This window comes from Hipposideros armiger, unplaced genomic scaffold, assembly GCF_001890085.2.
Source record: "Hipposideros armiger isolate ML-2016 unplaced genomic scaffold, ASM189008v1 scaffold_201, whole genome shotgun sequence".
In the NCBI taxonomy this organism is placed as follows: Eukaryota; Metazoa; Chordata; class Mammalia; order Chiroptera; family Hipposideridae; genus Hipposideros; species Hipposideros armiger.
Window position 1 is genome coordinate 1,489,152 of NW_017731551.1, and position 17,267 is coordinate 1,506,418.

The 17,267-nt window shown below is 39.9% G+C and overlaps 1 protein-coding gene across 2 annotated transcripts in view; it reads left to right on the forward strand.

Annotated features, from left to right (window-relative positions):
- Positions 1 to 690: 690 nt before the first annotated feature.
- The window catches only part of TRIM24 (tripartite motif containing 24), a 95,259-nt gene continuing 78,682 nt past the window's right edge, over positions 691 to 17,267 (forward strand). The window contains exon 1 of one of the 2 annotated variants that reach the window (XM_019653289.1): positions 691 to 1,408. In XM_019653289.1, coding sequence (XP_019508834.1) covers positions 1,045 to 1,408 — 364 coding nt within the window. In that variant the 5' untranslated portion in view covers positions 691 to 1,044. The remainder of the gene's footprint in view (positions 1,409 to 17,267) is intronic. The other variant, XM_019653287.1, reaches the window with a different exon arrangement.

Here is a 17,267-nt window from a genome sequence, read left to right on the forward strand (position 1 = left end):
TCAAGTCCTTAGAAAATGAACCCTTTTATTCACTTAAAAAGAAAACCATTGACTTTAAAAATTAATTTTTTTTAAGTTGGCGAAATCCTTCCAAATTTTCCAACTTGTGAGAGAACCTTCCCCCTATTCTTCATGTTCCATCATTCATCATAGAGATCAGTACTTTCCGGCGGCAAAATCCATGCTGCCTCCACGATATCTTTTTTCCACATTTTCCATTTTTACAATTCTTTCCTTGTTTGCTCTTCACTATCTCCACTTCACCATCCTTTGACCCTCTCACCACATTTACTCCTCTTACAGGACCCCCGTCTACAGTAGTACAGCCAGAGTTTTCGAAGCAGTTACTAATTATTGCGTAGACAAGGTAGAGCCCCGCCCAGTAGGAGGAGCCAACACAGGAGGACCGAATTAGGTGGTCGGTCGTTAACGAATAAACCCTAATTATTTTCAGAGGAGCTACACGCACACAAAGGCCCAATCAGAGGCCGCGGTTCTAGGAGTTCTGAGGGGCGGGGCTGGCCAAGTGCCCTCCCACCTCCCAGTCTCCCGCCGGGGCCGTCGGTGCCTCGCGGGCATGAGCAGGCCCCGCCCCCTGGCCAGGCGCGGCGGCTATTGGGCGGCGAGCTCCCTGCCGTTGTCCCAGTTGCTGGGAGAGCGAGCGAAGGCGGGGGCGGAGCCGGGGGTGGGTCGGGGGCCCAAGAGAAAAGCGGGGAGGTGAGGGCGGGTTGGGCGGATTCGAAGAGAGCCGCGGCGGTTGGCGAAGCGGTCGGAGCACAGCCTCCCCGGTGCGAGGAACGGTCTCTGCTGACAGATCCCCTTCTTCCGGCCGCGCCACCCGGGAGGCGGGTCCCCCGGGCCTGTGGAGGCTTCCTCGGCCCGGCCCTCCCTCCCTCCCTCTCCCGCGGGTCACCCGAGCGGCCTGTGACGACGAGGAGGAGGAGAAGAAGGAGGAGGAGGTTGTCGGGGGCGGCAGCGGGCGGAGAGCGCGCTCCCCCCTTCCCCGGCGGCGGCGGCGGCGGCGGCGGCGGCGGGGGCAGGACAATGGAGGTGGCTGTGGAGAAGGCAGCGACGGCGGCCGTGGCCGCTTCGGCGCCGGCCGCCGGGGGGCCCTCGGCGGCGCCGAGCGGGGAGAACGAGGCCGAGAGTCGGCAGGGCCCCGACTCGGAGCGCGGAGGCGAGGCGGCCCGGCTCAACCTGTTGGACACTTGCGCCGTGTGCCACCAGAATATCCAGAGCCGGGCGCCCAAGCTGCTGCCCTGCTTGCACTCCTTCTGCCAGCGCTGCCTGCCCGCTCCCCAGCGCTACCTCATGCTGCCCGCGCCCATGCTGGGCTCGGCCGAGACCCCACCTCCAGTCCCGGGCCCCGGCTCGCCGGTCAGCGGCTCCTCGCCGTTCGCGACCCAAGGTGAGAGGCGGGCGCGGGGGACCCCGGGGAGGGAGGGCGTTGGGGGAATCGGGCGCCCTTGTGCTGCACGGCCCGCTGTCATGTCGCCGCCGCCAGGGGTGCGGGGCGGGGGAGGGGCGAGAAGGAGGGTCTGTGTTGGCGGCGGTGACATGGAGGGCCCGCGCTCGCTCTGCGGCGTGCCTCGCGCCCCGCGCCCCGCGAGCAACTTCCACGGGCGCTGTGGACTTGGCCGCGCTGCCGCTCCTGGCCCTCGGCAGCCCCCTCCCGGGTTGGGTGGCACACGGGACCCGCACTTTTGAAAACCTCTGTCGGAGTTTGCTGGGTCGTCTGGATCTCGGGTTCTTTGCCAACTGCATCTAGTTAACGGCTACCCAACCGCCTCCCCCAAAGCTTTGTCCAGGTGCCCACGAGCCTAATCATCTCGTCTACACGCACGTTTTTTGAGCTGGAGGGGGGGAGGCAGGGATGAAGATGAAGTGATGGTGACTTTCTTGGATGACTTCCTACAGGTCAATTGCCGTCTATTTTCTGTCTTGTGTTTCGTGTTCGTTACCTTAAACAAGAACCCGGTTCTCGTCTCTTCCCCTCTGCTGTGGACAAAGGAACTAAGAGGCGGTGTTTTTGTTGTCTTTCTCTTTCGAAGATTTTATTTTTGGGACGGTAAAGAGAAGTAGAACAAAGTGATTTTGGGTGCAGGATTTTTCTGGTATTTTGTAGACAACAGCTGTAAATGTTGAAGTTACTGTGCTCTTAATGCGTTTGTTAGCTGTATAATGAGAGTTTTGACAGGTAGTTCCCATTGGTAACGTTAACAGGTTTGAACCATTTAAAGTTAGTCCAAAGTAAGCACAGTAATTATTTTTCTAGTAGAATACCTGAGGCCTTTACATTTTAATATTGCAAATATACAAAGTAGCTGGAAAAGGGGGGATTGTTCATTTCTAATATTTGCTTCCTTTTTAGAGGGACTAGTTGGTTTGAGATAAAATGCTAATTAAGTAATTGAGTTAAGTCAAGGGGTATATGAAATTAATTAATGCTTCAAATAAATTGTAGTGTTAGACTCCTCATTTAATTATATGTTAGGAACAGTATCTAGTGGAGGGAGATAATTTTCCTTGGGTCTTTCTCTGTTTCTGCAGGTCCTGCCAGTGGACTGACTGCCCTTTGTTTGTATTTTTAAAGGATGTTTGTATAAGGAACAGCCTTAGAAAATAGTGTCTTCCATCTGAGCAAAGAGCAGGCATACATATGGCCCAGTGTAATAAAGATGAATGTCTCCTGGAGTAAAAGGCAGGCATGCTTATTGCTCATCATAAAAGATTAGGGTTCCCTAAGCTTAGGTTTCCTCTCTTGTAACACAACCAATTGCCTGTGCAGGTGTCAACTGGCCCTCTTCACCTTGCCTGGTAGGAACTGGGACTCTGGGAACCGGTGCAAAAATGTTGGTGCTTTGGCTTATGTTATTATTGTAAGGAATAAAATGCCCTTTGTCTGTGACCCCTGAGTCTTGTGTTTTCTCCCAGCATCTGTGGTAAGCTATTTGGTTAGCTTGTAAGTAGGGTAAAATCTCAGATTCTTGATACTAGTTTGCTCAGATGTGGCCCACCTGTTGGAAAGTTAGTGCAAGCAAAACATCTCAGTTCTTAATTTTTAGACACATTTTAAGGTTCCTTATATTTCTATTTTAAGTGGTTAAACATGCAACTAGCCAATTAGGATCTGAATTTTGCGTAATTCTAGAATTAAGATATATTGTGTGCCTGGCCATGACATTCAGACCTGAAGGAGTGAGAACTTGGATAATAAAAGCTCTGATCCTCAAGAGACAAGTTAGTAATTCCAGATTTCTCATGATATTTTATGTAATTCCAGTCCCCAACTATTTTTTTATCTTTGCATTTGTATTGTAAGCAAGAGTTCAAGGAAAGCATTTAAATTGGAAGATGAATGTTTTTTATACTAAGAAAAGGCTTTAACAGATGATACTTTCACTTACACCTCAAAAAAGTTAGGGTTATCTTCAATAAATTAAAAATATTTTCCTGAGTCTCATTGACTGGGATGTTTTCTCCCCCCTTTCCCAGCAAAGTTATTTTAATACCAGCCCAAGTAAAAGTTTACACGATACATTTTAGAATTAAATAGATAGGGTTCATTTGATCATCTGTTCTTCATTCTCCTAATGAGCTTGTGGGTGTAGGCATCATGGATCAAACTACAATACCTATAGGCACTAAGCAGGTAATTGAGATGGAAAACTAGGAGCCTGGGGTTAAAATAATTGGGAAAGGTGGGGAATGAGGGGTGGGAGTTGGGCGGGGAGCAAACTCAGCTCCAGCAGACTCTCATGTGAGTGCAGGGCCAGTGTTGAAGGATTTTTTTTTTTTTTTAATGAGAAATCTGAAGTCTGGATTTTTGTGTAAAATTTCTCTAGTACTAGATCTTGGCAGGTAATTAAAAAAAACAACAACAAAAAACAAACCCACACAGGCCCATTCTATTCTGTAGGTCAAAAAAACAAAACAAACAAGTTTGGTTGAGGCCACATATCATGCTGCAGTTATACTCTTCCCTTTTGGATTTAGATAGGGGTTTTCAAATTTTAGCTCTATGAGAATCACCTGGTACACTTGTTAAAAATTGATTTCTAGGCCCCTCTGCCCACAGAGCTCAATTTGGCATAGTTTTAAAATTCTAGAGTATAATATTAAGCCCTAGTGTTTCTTTAGCTCAAGCAGTATTATATTCCAAAATACAGGTGATCATAAAAGGGTTCTTTAGAAAATTAGGACCAGAATTCAAGGTGTAGAGTAGCTCTCAACACTATCAGACCTAGATTCCCTTTCTAGTATGTACTTTTTGGTGCTCCCTATATTATCTTAAACGAAATTTATAGAAAATCTCCCTAACACATTTTTATCAAAACCAACATAATGCTTCACCCTTTAGAAAAGAAAGCTAATTTATAACAAAGTATTATAATTTTTAAATGCTCAGATACAATTGCACTAGCCCCCATGCCCCCACTGACGTCCTTTTCTAAGGCTACGTTGGATAACTACCTCAGCCCTTGTCACTTTCTTAGCATGCATTTTACATCCAAGAAAGAGGGGAGAGCTTAGAAAACAGATTTTCTTTAGGTACGTTATATATAGGTCCATGAAATCAGACAAACTGATCTTGGAGAAATGTTATAACATTGTGTAGTATTCTGTGCTATTGATGTACTGTTCAGCTAAAGAGTAGTAAATTAAGAGCTATTTTAAAAAACACTGAGAGCGTACCTTTGAAAGGGGCCACATTATTTTTCCAGGGAGTATAAAATACGAGACTTCATCAGTTTTCTTAGACTACGAACTGGCAGTCTATAAGATACGTAACTATCAGTTCTGGGAGCTGATTTCTTTTGGTTCTTGGCAAAAAATAGAAATCATTTTATGAGTACAAGATATAATGACAAAGGATTAGTAGTATTTAAGGTTGATTCATATTGTCTATATCAATTTTATACACAACAGTTCTATATACAATATTCACCTGTTGATGGAAATACTCTTGTTTTCAGTTTGGGGCTACCATGAATAAAATTGTTCTATAATAAATATTTGTACATAAGTCTTCATGTGGATAAGTCTTCTAAGTATTTCCTTCAGTAAATACTTAGAATTGAAACTTTTTTGCCTCATAAATGTGTGTTTACCTTGGTTGTACTACCACTTTGCGTTCCCTTCAGCGATGTATGTGAGTTCAAGTTGGTTCATATCCTTGCCAATTTGGGTGGTGTTAGCCTTTAATTTTAGCCATTCTAGCATGCGTGAAAGGAGTATCTAAATGGTTTTAATTTTTATTTCCCTGATGAATAATCATGAGCATTTTTTCCTGTGCTCATTGGCCATTTTTATATCTCTTTGGGTAAATTTCAGTTTAAGTCTTTTGCAGATTTTAAAAATTAGGTAGTTTGTCTTAGTGAAAAGTAAAAATTCTTTATATCTGCATCTTGGTCCTTTTGGGTACATGTATTGCAAGTATTTTCTCCCACTCCTGAAGCTTGGCTGTTCATTTTCTTAATGGTGTCTTTCAAAGATACGAAGTTTTAAATTTTGTCTGGTTTATCAATTGTTTTTCTTTTATGACTACTGATTTTTGTGTTCTTAACAATTCTGTGTCTACTCCAAGTTAACTAAGATTTTCTTTTTTTTTCTTTCAGTAGTATTATAGTGTTAGCTTTTATACTTAGATCTATAATCCATTTTGAGTGATTTTTGTGTTAGGTAAGGTTTGAGGTTCATGTTTTTAACCATAGTTAAAGCACCATTTATGGAAGAGTGTATGCGCTCCCATTATATTACTTCAGCATTTTTTTTTAAAAGTCAAACATATATGTATGGTTTCATTTCTGTACTCTATTCTGTTCTATTGATCATTTCTTGAGTACTATCTGTAGTTTTTTATTGCTGGGCTTTTAAAGCACAATTTAAAATTAGACAATTTTGTTTTAAAATTGTTTTGGCTCTTTGAAGTCATTTGCATTTCTTTATAAATTTTGTTATAATTTTTTGAAAATTTTTTTCTGGGCAAGCCTGAGTTCCTGAATCTTGATAAATTTTAGATGAGTTTCTACACAAAAGCCTGCTTTGGTTTTGATTGGAATTGCATTGAATCGAGACATGAATTTGAGGAGGAGGAGATTAACAATATTAACTTTGCCTTTCCATGAACATTTTTTTATCTCCCATTTATTTAGATCATTCATTTCTCTCAGCACTCTTACTGTAGTGGTCTTGCACAATTTTTGTTCTAAAATATTTTATGCTAGTGTTTAATATTATAGGTGGTGTTTTTTAGAATTTTATTTCCAATTATTGCTAGTATGTTGAAATACAATAGACTTTTATATGTTGATTGTATCCTGTTATCTTGCTAAATTCAATTATTAAAGCTAGTAGTTTTTTGTAGATTCCTTAGGATCTTCTACACAGACTATCATATTGCCTATAGGTAGTTATACTTTCTTGCCATTATTTATAATGGTCATTTTCTTCCATTATTGCACTAGCTAGAACCTCCAGTACAATACTGAATAGTTTAATTTCAATATTAAATGAACAATGACGTTATTCCTGATCTTAGGAGGAAAACATTCAGTTTTTTTTTTTTTTAAGATTTTCATTGGGGAATTGGGGGGATGGGAACAGTGCTGGGGAATTGGGGGAAGGGGAACAAACAAGTTGCTGTCGGTTTTGTTCTTCAATCTAGTTGTGGAGGATGTTGCTTCACTGGCCCAAGTTGGCACCTTCATTGCGCTCTTCCTGGGCAAGGCAGATCAGTCGCCCACTTCTGGACAGCCGCTCACTGCGGCTGCTGGCCTCTCACGCTGGCTGCTGGCTACATACGGTACCCATGGCAACCCACTGCCACAGGGACTGCAGCCTACGCCGTCGCCAGCGACTCACAGCAGCCCAGCTACAGGTCGAGCTGTTGTTCAGCATCTTAGCTGTAGAGGGCAGTGTCACTGCCCTCATATGTGGGATCCAAACCGGGGTCCTCTGGCATCCCAAGCGAGTTCTTAAGCATCGCGCCACTTGGCCGGCCCAACAGTCAGTTTTTTCACCATTAATATGTTAGCTCTGTTTGTTTTTTATAGGTGCTCATTATCGTAATTAAGAAGTTTTCTTCTATTCCTAGTGTCAAGGGTTTTTATCATGAATGGATGATGAATTTGGCCAAATGCATTTTCTATAGTGTCTATTAAAGTGATCATGTGTTTTTTCTCTTTTTTTGTTAATGTAGTAAATTATTAATACATTGATTTCCAGATGTTAAACCAATCTTGCATTCTCGAGATATATATTGACCCCACTTGGTCGTAATCCAGATGTTTACTTCTGGATTTCATTTGCAAATATTTGAAGAATTTTTTTATGTTCATGAGGAATATTGGTGATATAACTTCTTTATATCTTTCTCTGCTTTTGGTATCAAGGTAATACTGGCCTTAAAAAGTGATGTGAAGTGTTCCTTCATCTCTATTTTCTGAAAGAATTTTTGTAAAATTAGTATTAGTTCTTCCTTAAATATTTGTCAGAATTCACCAGTGACTCCATCTGGACTTGGAGTTTTCTCTATGGGAAGGTTTTGATTAGGAATTCAGCATCTTTAATAGATAGATATAGGGCTATTCAGGTTCTCTAGTTCTTGGTAAATTGTTTGAAGAAAATTGTCTGTTTCATCTAATTGCAACATTTATTGGCATAAAGTTGTTCACAATATTCCCTTATCCTTTTAATATTTTCAGGAGCTGAATGATATCCTCTCCCTTGTTTCTATTTGTAATTCATGTTTACTCTTTTTTTCTTGTCTACTGAGGGCTTATCAACTAACTTTTGGCTTTGTTAGTTTTATTTGTTTACCTCTGCTTTAAAGGTATACTTTTCTTTCTCAAACAAATTTTGTGTTTTTATTAACACAAATTTTGTGTTGTTTCCGTTAAAAATATTTTAAGATTTCTTTTGCAATTTTTTTCTGTGACCGGTGTGTTGCTTAGAAGGGTGTTAATTCATAGGTATATGGGGATGGTCTAGATAGCCTGTTCCATTTATAGTGAAAATACTAAGATGAACAGTTTTTGAAGTTTATTGAGACATTTTATGTCCTAGCGCATCATCTGTATTGCTGGATGTTTCATGTGCATTTGAAAAGAATTTAAATTCTACATTTGTTGCATATAGTGCTCTGTAAATGTCAATTAGGTCAAGTTGGTTGATAGTGTTGTAAAAATATGTATTATTATTATTATTATTATTATTATTATTATTATTTTAGTTCTGTTCATCATGGAGAAAAGAATATTAAAATCTCCAATCATGATTATTGATTTATCTCTCTGTTTCTTTAATCTGGTTATTTTTTGCTGCAGGTTTTTGAAGCTTTGTCTTACTGATGAATTGCCTGCCCCTTTGAACACTATGAAATGTCCTTTATCGCTCATATTTTTCATGAAGTCTACATTGTCTTATATTAATCTAACTACACCAGTTTTCTTTCTGCTTGAATGGCATATTTTTCCATCCTTTTTTTTACTTTTAGCCTTTATATGTAAAGTGTGTCTCTTGTAGATAGTGCATAGTTGTATCAAGCTTTTTAATCCAAGTTGTAAATTTTTGCTCTTGATTGCTTAATTCATTTACATTTTTTTTTTCTAGCTGAGCCATCCTGCCACCTGTTGGCAGCTCAGTGGCAGCTCAGCTCGGGCTGGGAATCAAACCACTGTTACTCAGAGCTCACACTCTTGAGTGAGCTCTTAACCAACTGAGCCACTCAGCTGGCCCCATTTACATTTTAAGTAATTATTAGTACAATCCAGTTTAAGACTAACATCTTTTTGTTTTCTCTTTGTTCTTGCTGGACCTCTGGTATCTTTGCTCCTCTCTTAATCCCTTAGAGCTCTTCTCTGGTAAGGTTTCTGAAGTCGCACTCTGCACATGAGTGGTAGCCCTCAGCCAAGGACTTGGCGAAGCCCTACTGGTGCCTTTCCGCTGTTTAGCTCCTCTCTCCAGTGCTTATCTGGTTTCATTGCCCCTGTATTGCAGTCAGGAACTGGTTCCTAGGCTGAGAATCAAGACATTTTAGGGGTACACCTCCTAAGTGTCCCTTTTTTCAGGGATCGGGGGAAGTTGCATTGCCTGTTGTCCAATTCCTGAAAACAGTTGCCTCATATATTCTTCTCTGTTACATTTAGTTGTTTATGGAAGGCGAGTCTGTCTCGGCACTAGTTACCCTGTCCTGGTGGAAAGTTGATATCAGAAGCCATTTTAAAATTGCATTGCGTTTTTTAAGTACTCAAATGTGGGTAATTTGCAAACATTCGTTCTTGGATCTGTAGATTTCTGTCTCAGATTTTCCTTAGAGACCTCACCAACTTAAGCTATGAGTCTCTAAGAAGTGAGTCGCTCATTTGTTCCTGTAACCTTGACCCTGTTCTCAAAATTACTCCTGTGTTTTCAAGCACATCCTAGACCAGTAGTCTCCAAAATGGGCTGTGTCACATTCTGAGGTAAAATATAACCCACCAAAGTGAAGGAAAACATTAGAATTTCTTTGCATAAATTAAAGCTGTAAAGTACCTGATCCGTAGATTGTCACGGTCACATGAATAAATGCATGTCAAATGGCTGTGTTTCAAATGTAGTACATAAAGTATCCTGAGTGCCAAGTCAGGTACCTTTGTGTGAGTTAGAAATAAGCTCCCCCTTGGCATATGTAGCACCAAGGGATACATGCCTTAGGAAGTGGAATGCATATTAACTGCCATTTGCCCTCTGAAATTAGGCAGTCCTGTGTGCTATACAGCCTATCACACTGCCGCCCTGGAAGTAATGGGATTTCTATACAGCAGACCCCATTGTGTTTTTTTACTACCACAAATTGTAACAATTTTCATATATTTGGTAAGTAGAATTAAAAATTTTCACATCTGTTTTTATCCAAAATGACTGTCAAAAGAGTGAAGTTCACGGTAGGCCATTACCAGGACACTGGCATAAAACCATCTAATCTCAGTTCCTGGGGAAGTCCCATATGGAGGCCACTCACAAAAGCCCCTCAGTATGAGTAGTCTGGAAAGTCCCTGAGTTGTATGATGTAGGGCACATATGCAATAGCTGTAAAAAGTGATTCCAATTCCAATTAACAGCATATACCTCCATGGAAGTGTACAATCAAAGTCAGGTGCTGATGACTTGGCTGTTCCCCAGTTTAGGAAAATACAGAAGGCTGAGCCCAGAGAAACCAGGGCTGCTCATATTCGATGGCTTCTTTAGTGTTGTGTAGAGGGATAGATAGTTGTCATTCCTGGCGCCTGGCTATGCCACCAGGGGCGGACTAACTGGCAAGGAGATCCGTGTGCCATAGAAAGTTGTAACTTGCTGCCCCATTTTGTGTTTCATTTTACTGGGTGTATTGGGGTTGATGGAGTTGTGATTTTTCCACTAGCCTTAAATTATTTGAATATTTGCAGTCTCATTTTCAGCTACAATAAAGACAATATTACATAATTTACTAAAAGTTTCAAAATTTTTTCTAACAAGAAGACTCTTTGACATTAATTGACATCTTCTGTGTTAATGATGAACTATGCTTAAGTGTATATTACTCTTGGACCATTAGCTGATAGTAATATGAAGCTATCATGTTTAGCAAGACATTTAAAAATATATTTCATTTTTATTTCATCCTTTAACAATGTCTTATGTTTATGTGATTTACTATGTACAAGATACACTAGTATTGTAGTTATATGTACATGTATACAATATGTAGGGTACGGGTTCAAAGATTTGTGTTTCAAACCACACATGAACATATAACCATCAACTGACTTGCCTCCAAAATGTTTTTCAAATCATCTTTGAAATTGTAAAACTACTCCCCAAAGAACTTTGTTCTGATTTTTTTCTAATACAGCTGACCCTTGACCAACATGGGTTTGAACTGAGCAGATCCCCTAATACATGGATTATTAAAAAATAAATACCTGTATTGTTTTCAGTCTGGTTGGGAGTTTGCGGACGCAGAGGACCAACTCTATGCTTTGATCTATGCCATTTTGTATAGGTAACTTGAGTATCCACAGATTTTTGCTATCCACAGGGGTCCTGGAACTAATCTCCCACAGATGCTAAGGGAAAGCTTAAGTTTTTGGGGAGTCAAGTTATATTCAGATTTCCAACTGTGCAGGTGTATGTGTGTGTGTTGGCGCCTCTAACCCCTGCATTGTTTGGGATCAACTGTATAAAGGGTCAATAGGCACTCACGGTGTTGTATAATAAATGTAAAAGAAAAATGTCTTATATAGTAATTAGGAAACATAAGAACCAGAAAATCTTTATTTTACTTTGCTTATAGATGAATAGTCTCCCTAGGACCTCTTGATTATATACTCGTATATTCAGCGTTAAGCATAATCAGGAAGAGAGCCTACATATATAGCACATTAGGTTTCTAGTGGCTGTCTGTCTCTTTGTACTGCTGCATGTTGATTTATGTTTCTTCCTGTCCTCATCAGTATTCTAATATATGACTTGTCATGTGCCTTGCTTTTACTAATCTTCTCAGCTTTCCTACACATCTTTTGGTATAAAGGTCTACTTCTCTGACCCTTCTGTTGTGGTTTCCTTGTTGTCTTCCTTCTGTTCTCTTACTGTCCACTCTGAAGAGTAGGGTAAGCAGGTAGCCTAGGGCAAACCTTCAGGAATTCTGATAGGTAATGACTACTGGATAAAGATGAACCGACAAGGGAGACTTGAGAAGAGGTAGGAGAAAACCAGGAAACGGTAATATCATGGAAGCTAAGGAAAGAAAGTATTAACAGAGGCAGCAGTGTTTCTTGTCAAGTAAGAGGCCAAAACCATTTTTAGGGTTAGAAATGTAGCAGTCATGCAAAAACATTTTGGTGGAGAGGTACAAGGGAAACCCATTGTGGGGTGGGTTGAAAGTGGATGGGAGGTAAAGAGATGTAGATGGAAAGTTTAGACAACTCTGTAGAGAAGTTGACTTCTGAAGGGGAGGAAAAGGAGAAGGCGCTGTACCTGGGGAAAAAAACATACGGAGTTGAGGATTTCTTATTATAATTTTCCTTTTTGTAAATACGAAAGGCTTAACATGTTTAAATGAAAGCGGAAAGGATCCACTCAAGTGAGCTACTGAATGTAACAAAAGGAGATCTGTGAGTGTGTAGGGCTTCTGAGAAGGCAGGAGAGAATTGCTCAAAGGCGCAGTGGGAGAGATGGGTGATTTTGGATAGGAGAGACATTTTATTTATTACGACAAGCGAGAAGGCAAGAATAGGTGTACATATAGAAGGTTTGTCTATGTGTCCGCAAAGTGGATGGCGTTTCCTGGTAAAATGTAGTACGAGAACAGATCATGTGGAGGCCCGTTTCTGGTTAGAGATTGTAAACTTATAGAGATACTTGTCTGCCTCCTTACAGCGCTCCTCAGCACCTCTCTGAAAAAGCAGAGTATTTTAGGGCAGTGCTACTCAAAGTGTGGTCCACATTTTGTGACTATGCTGCTGAAATGAGACAGAGTTTGCCGCAGGATAGTTTGAGTGAGCTGGGACAGCCGGTGCCTAAGGTTCCTGGAAATAATTCAGTGAAAGAACATAGTGAAAGAGCAGAGCCCTACACTGAGAAGAAACTGCTGCAAATAAATACAAGTTGGCCAGGGTAGGAATTTAGGGGATAGAAGAGAAAAAAGCTCAGATACATGTGGGAGGGGGCACTGGGGGGAGGCAGAGCTCAGCAAGTATTAGAGAAGTGGTTACACTAAGGTACCATGTAGTAACAAGAAAGCAAACCCTAAACTGAATCTAGGAAAGCAATCTTAGCCTGTTTACAACTCCTACATGGGAAATTGTTATTATAAGTACAGGAAAACCCATTCTACAGTATTATGAATTATAGAAAGATGAAGGTGTATGGCTATCTTCATTTCTTTAGATCTGTTATTCAAAGAGTTGTCCTCTTTTTTTCTTATACTATCTTTGAATGGTGTAAAACCACAGTACTTTCTATAAGTCTGTCATCAGACTTGGTTGGAGAAGGCACAGCCATGGCTCACACTTTGGTATTCTAACAGCCCCAGAGGGAGAATTCTTCCTTGCTCACTCTGTCTCAGCTTTAGAGGTATTACAGATCATATCTTCTTATCAGATCTGCTACTATACCTATATTCTTTAGCATTTTCTCTACTTACTAGCCAGTCCTTGGCAATCCCATCCTTTGATGCAGTTAATAATTACCTATGTTAAACTTCCTTTTTTCCAACTTAATGTGTGGTTTCTCCCTCCTTATTGGATCCAGACTGATGCATCATTTTTGGCAAATGTGATGTGTCCTGTTCCGTGCTTTACATTAGGAAACATCACATTCTGTTCATTATTGTTAGTGTTGGCATTGATCACTTATTTAAGCTGGTGGTGAACTGCCAGATTTCTCCACCCTAATGATAGCTCCACCCCTATCTGCACTCCACCCCCCCCCATAATTAATAGGTAACCTCCTGGGAGATACTTTGGGGTCTGGGTGAATATCTGTTCCCAAAAATCTTACATTAGCATCCACTGATCATTCTTGCCTTCATCAGTTATTACTGTGATGTTGCAAAAATTGTGATTTTTCTATGTTTTTTAGTTGATAGTCTACTGTATGGGTGACATTTTCCTTTTCCACTTATTTATCTCTCATTATGGGCTGATGAGATTTTAAAAATTTAGTATGTTAATAATCCATTCCTTTCATTAATGCGATAATCAAATTGTTCCCATGTGGGCAGAATGAGCCCCTTCAAGATGACATTTTGTCTTTTGGCATGCCCTTAGTTCTAGCACTTCTTACTATCTGGCAAAACAGTTTCTAGATTCATTTTGTCCTTGTTCTGCACTAGCCTTGGTCGCTTCTCCAAGGAACCCCCAATTCCTTATTTTAATCAAGTCCAATTTATCTTTTATGAATTTTTCTTTTGTGTGCTGTATCTAAGAAATCTTGACCTAACACAGATGTTTTCTCCTTGAAGTTTCATGGTTTTTGTTTTGTTTTGTTTTTTTAAAGATTTTATTGGGGAAGGGAAACAGTATTAGGGAAGGGGAACAGTGTTGGGGAATTGGGGAAGGGGAATAGCCAAGTTGTTGTCCTTCAATCTTAGTTGTGGAGGGCGCAACTAGCTCAGCTCCAAGTCCAGTTGCCATCCAGCCACCCATCGGCAGCTTGCGGCCGCTCAGCTCAAGGTGCCATGTTAAGTCGTAGTTGCGGGTGGGCATAGGCTGCCATCCCATGCAGGCGTCAACTGGAAGCCTTGTTGTTAGGAGCACGTGCTTTCACCAGCTGAGCCATCCTGCCACCTGTTGGCAGCTCAGCAGCAGTTCAGCTCGGGTACAGCTCACTGGCCCATGTGGGAATCAAACCAATGACCCTGTTGCTTAGAGCTCGCACTCTTAACCAACTGAGCCACTTGGCCGGCCCCCATAGTTTTAAGTTTTACATTTAGGTCTTTGATCCACTTTGGATTAATTTTTATGTCATTAAAAAGTATGGATTCGAGTTCATTTTACATATGAACTCCACCACTGCCGTTGAAAAGGCCATCCTTTCTCTACTGCATTGCCTTTGTCAAATATCAGTTATCCATGTATGTCTGGGCTTATTTGTGGGCTCTCTGTTTTGTTGTGTTTATCTATTTGTTTGTCTTTATGTCAGTACCATGCTGTTGCATCTGTACATCAACGCCAAAAGCTCTTATGCCAGGAAGACAAGAGGGAGGGTGTTGTTCAGGGAATTGTGATATCTGACTGTAGAACTGAATGTGATGGTGGGACATGGGGTACGTTAAGAGCAGCATGTACTTGCTCTATGCTCTGCCTATGTAGATAGAGTGCAGCCGTTCAGGAACTTAGGGAATAAGAGTTCACACGGATCTTGCATGAGGAAGCTATTAGAGAATAAATTTCAGACAACCAAGAAATGGTTTAATAGGATCATTGATTGCCTTATAAAAATTCATCAGGGAATCAAAGGATATTATTACTTTAAATGGGTGCAGGGAGGATATGGTGTAGGGATGGTATGAGGGGAAGAAAGGAGTCAATTTCTGTATTGCTCATACTAGGGAACAGATAGACAGTATCTAATAAAGAGAGGGTGAAGTTTACAGAAAGGTATAAAGACAAACATTAGGACAAGAATCCAAACCTTTCTAGATGTCAGAAGAAATACGGGAGGGGGGGGTGGGAGGTGGGGGGGAACAAAGGAAACAAACACAATGAAATAATGTATGTATTTTCTTTATAACAGAATTGAGATCATATCAGTCATATTGGTAACAGAATTAACTGGCCTATTAAGAGGAAAAAAAATTTTTTTTCAGGTTAACTAACAGCAAAATCCAACTCTGTGCTCTATGCAAAAGATATAACTACAAAACTGAAAGACTCAGGAAGGTTAAGAGTAGAGGTTAGGCAAAGAAAATGCCAGACAAATCAAATAAAATGAAAACAGAGGTCACTATTTTGATGTTGGTTGCACAAGGTGGAACTCAGGCCAGAGATCATTAAAGAGGGAGAACACATTATAAGGCTACACGTTTTAAGGCTCAGTGAAGATGTGTTATTGGATACATGGATATTAATGATAACTTTGATTTTTTTAAAAAAAGTTTCAGGAGAATCAGTAAGACTTGGAAATAAATTAGTAATAGAAGACTTAAACTCTCTCTGTTAAAGATAAATCAGGTGGACAAAAATTGTATAAGACTATTGAACACCTAAATAATACAACAAAACGTGGATCCCATGGCTGTGTATCACATATGAGAGAATACATCTTTGCAAATGCACATGGATCACTGAAGAAAAGTGATTATTGACAGAGAAAGAAAACTCCCTGAAATTTTCCCCTAAAATAGACAGTATTTGGGGGGTTTTTTTGAGTAAGAATTAGTTAAAAAATTCAAAGAGCCCTTCCATTTGGGAAACTTAACAAACGTGCTGCCGAACAACCCTTGACTTAAAGTGAAAATATAAACAAAATTGCCAGATTTCTTGACATGACACATCAGAACCAAGAAGTTATAGCAGGGGTCAGTTAACTTTTTTTATAGAAGGATAGATGTAAATATTTTTAAGTTTGTGGACCATATCTCTGTTTCAACTTTTAAACTCTTCTGTTGTAGCATGAAAGCAACCAGACAATATGTAAATGAGTGTGGCTGTGTTCCAGTAAAACTATTTACTAGAACAGGTGGCATGTTGGATAATGGATCATGAACTGTAGTTTGCCAACCTCTGTGTTTTAGCCAAAGCAATCATAAGAAAATTCTTAGCATCAAATGCTTACATCTGTGAAAATGAATACTCAAAAAGGTAGAAAAGCAAGAAAATAAACCAAAAGAATGCAGAAGGGAAGATTTTATAATGATAAAGATAATAATGAGTTTTAGATAACAGAAAAATAGAACAAATACATCAAAATTTTGGTTCTTTGAAGTTTTTTTTGTTTGTCAGACAGCTAACCAAATTAGCTAACTAAATTTTTAAAAAAGTAGAAACCTTGGGAAAAACACACTGCTCCCCAATAAAGTTTTTTTTAAAAGTAGAAACCTTAAATACAATGAGAAAGTAACCATTAAAACAGAAAATTTAAATATTCACAGGTAACTTTGTGAAAATAGATTTGAAAATTGATGATGAAAAGAGTCATTTTATAAGAAAACAATTTGTCACAATTGACCCCAGAAGAGAGACAATTTAAGCAGACCAATTTCTATAGAAGGAATAGCAGATACTACAAAATGGCTCTCCAGCACAGAAGTTGCCCATATGGATTTATAGTGGAGGTCCAATGAATCAGATAATCTCAGTGCTACTTCAGTTGTTCCAACATATAGAAAAAGAAGATAAACTTCTAAATTCTTTATGAAGCATTTATAACATCAGTACTAAAGCCTAGAAAATATTTCACAGATACACAGAACTACAAATCAGTGTCACTAATGAATATTAACATAAAACTTAATATAAAATAACAAGCAGGTTTAATATATTGTGTAAATGACAAATTTTTTCTAGGAATGCAAAAAGTCAATATTTGGATTTCAGAGCTAGGGAGGAAATTGTATGATTGTCTCCATATTACAAAAGTCATTTGGCAAAATTTAGCTCTCCATGTTAAGAATAATCAGTAAAACAGGAATGGATAGATACTTTTTAAAAAAGTAAATGTACTTCATCTCAAAAGCCAGCATCTTAATGGGGGAAACTCTAGAGGCTTTACCCATAAAATCAGAAAAAAACAAAAAACAAGGA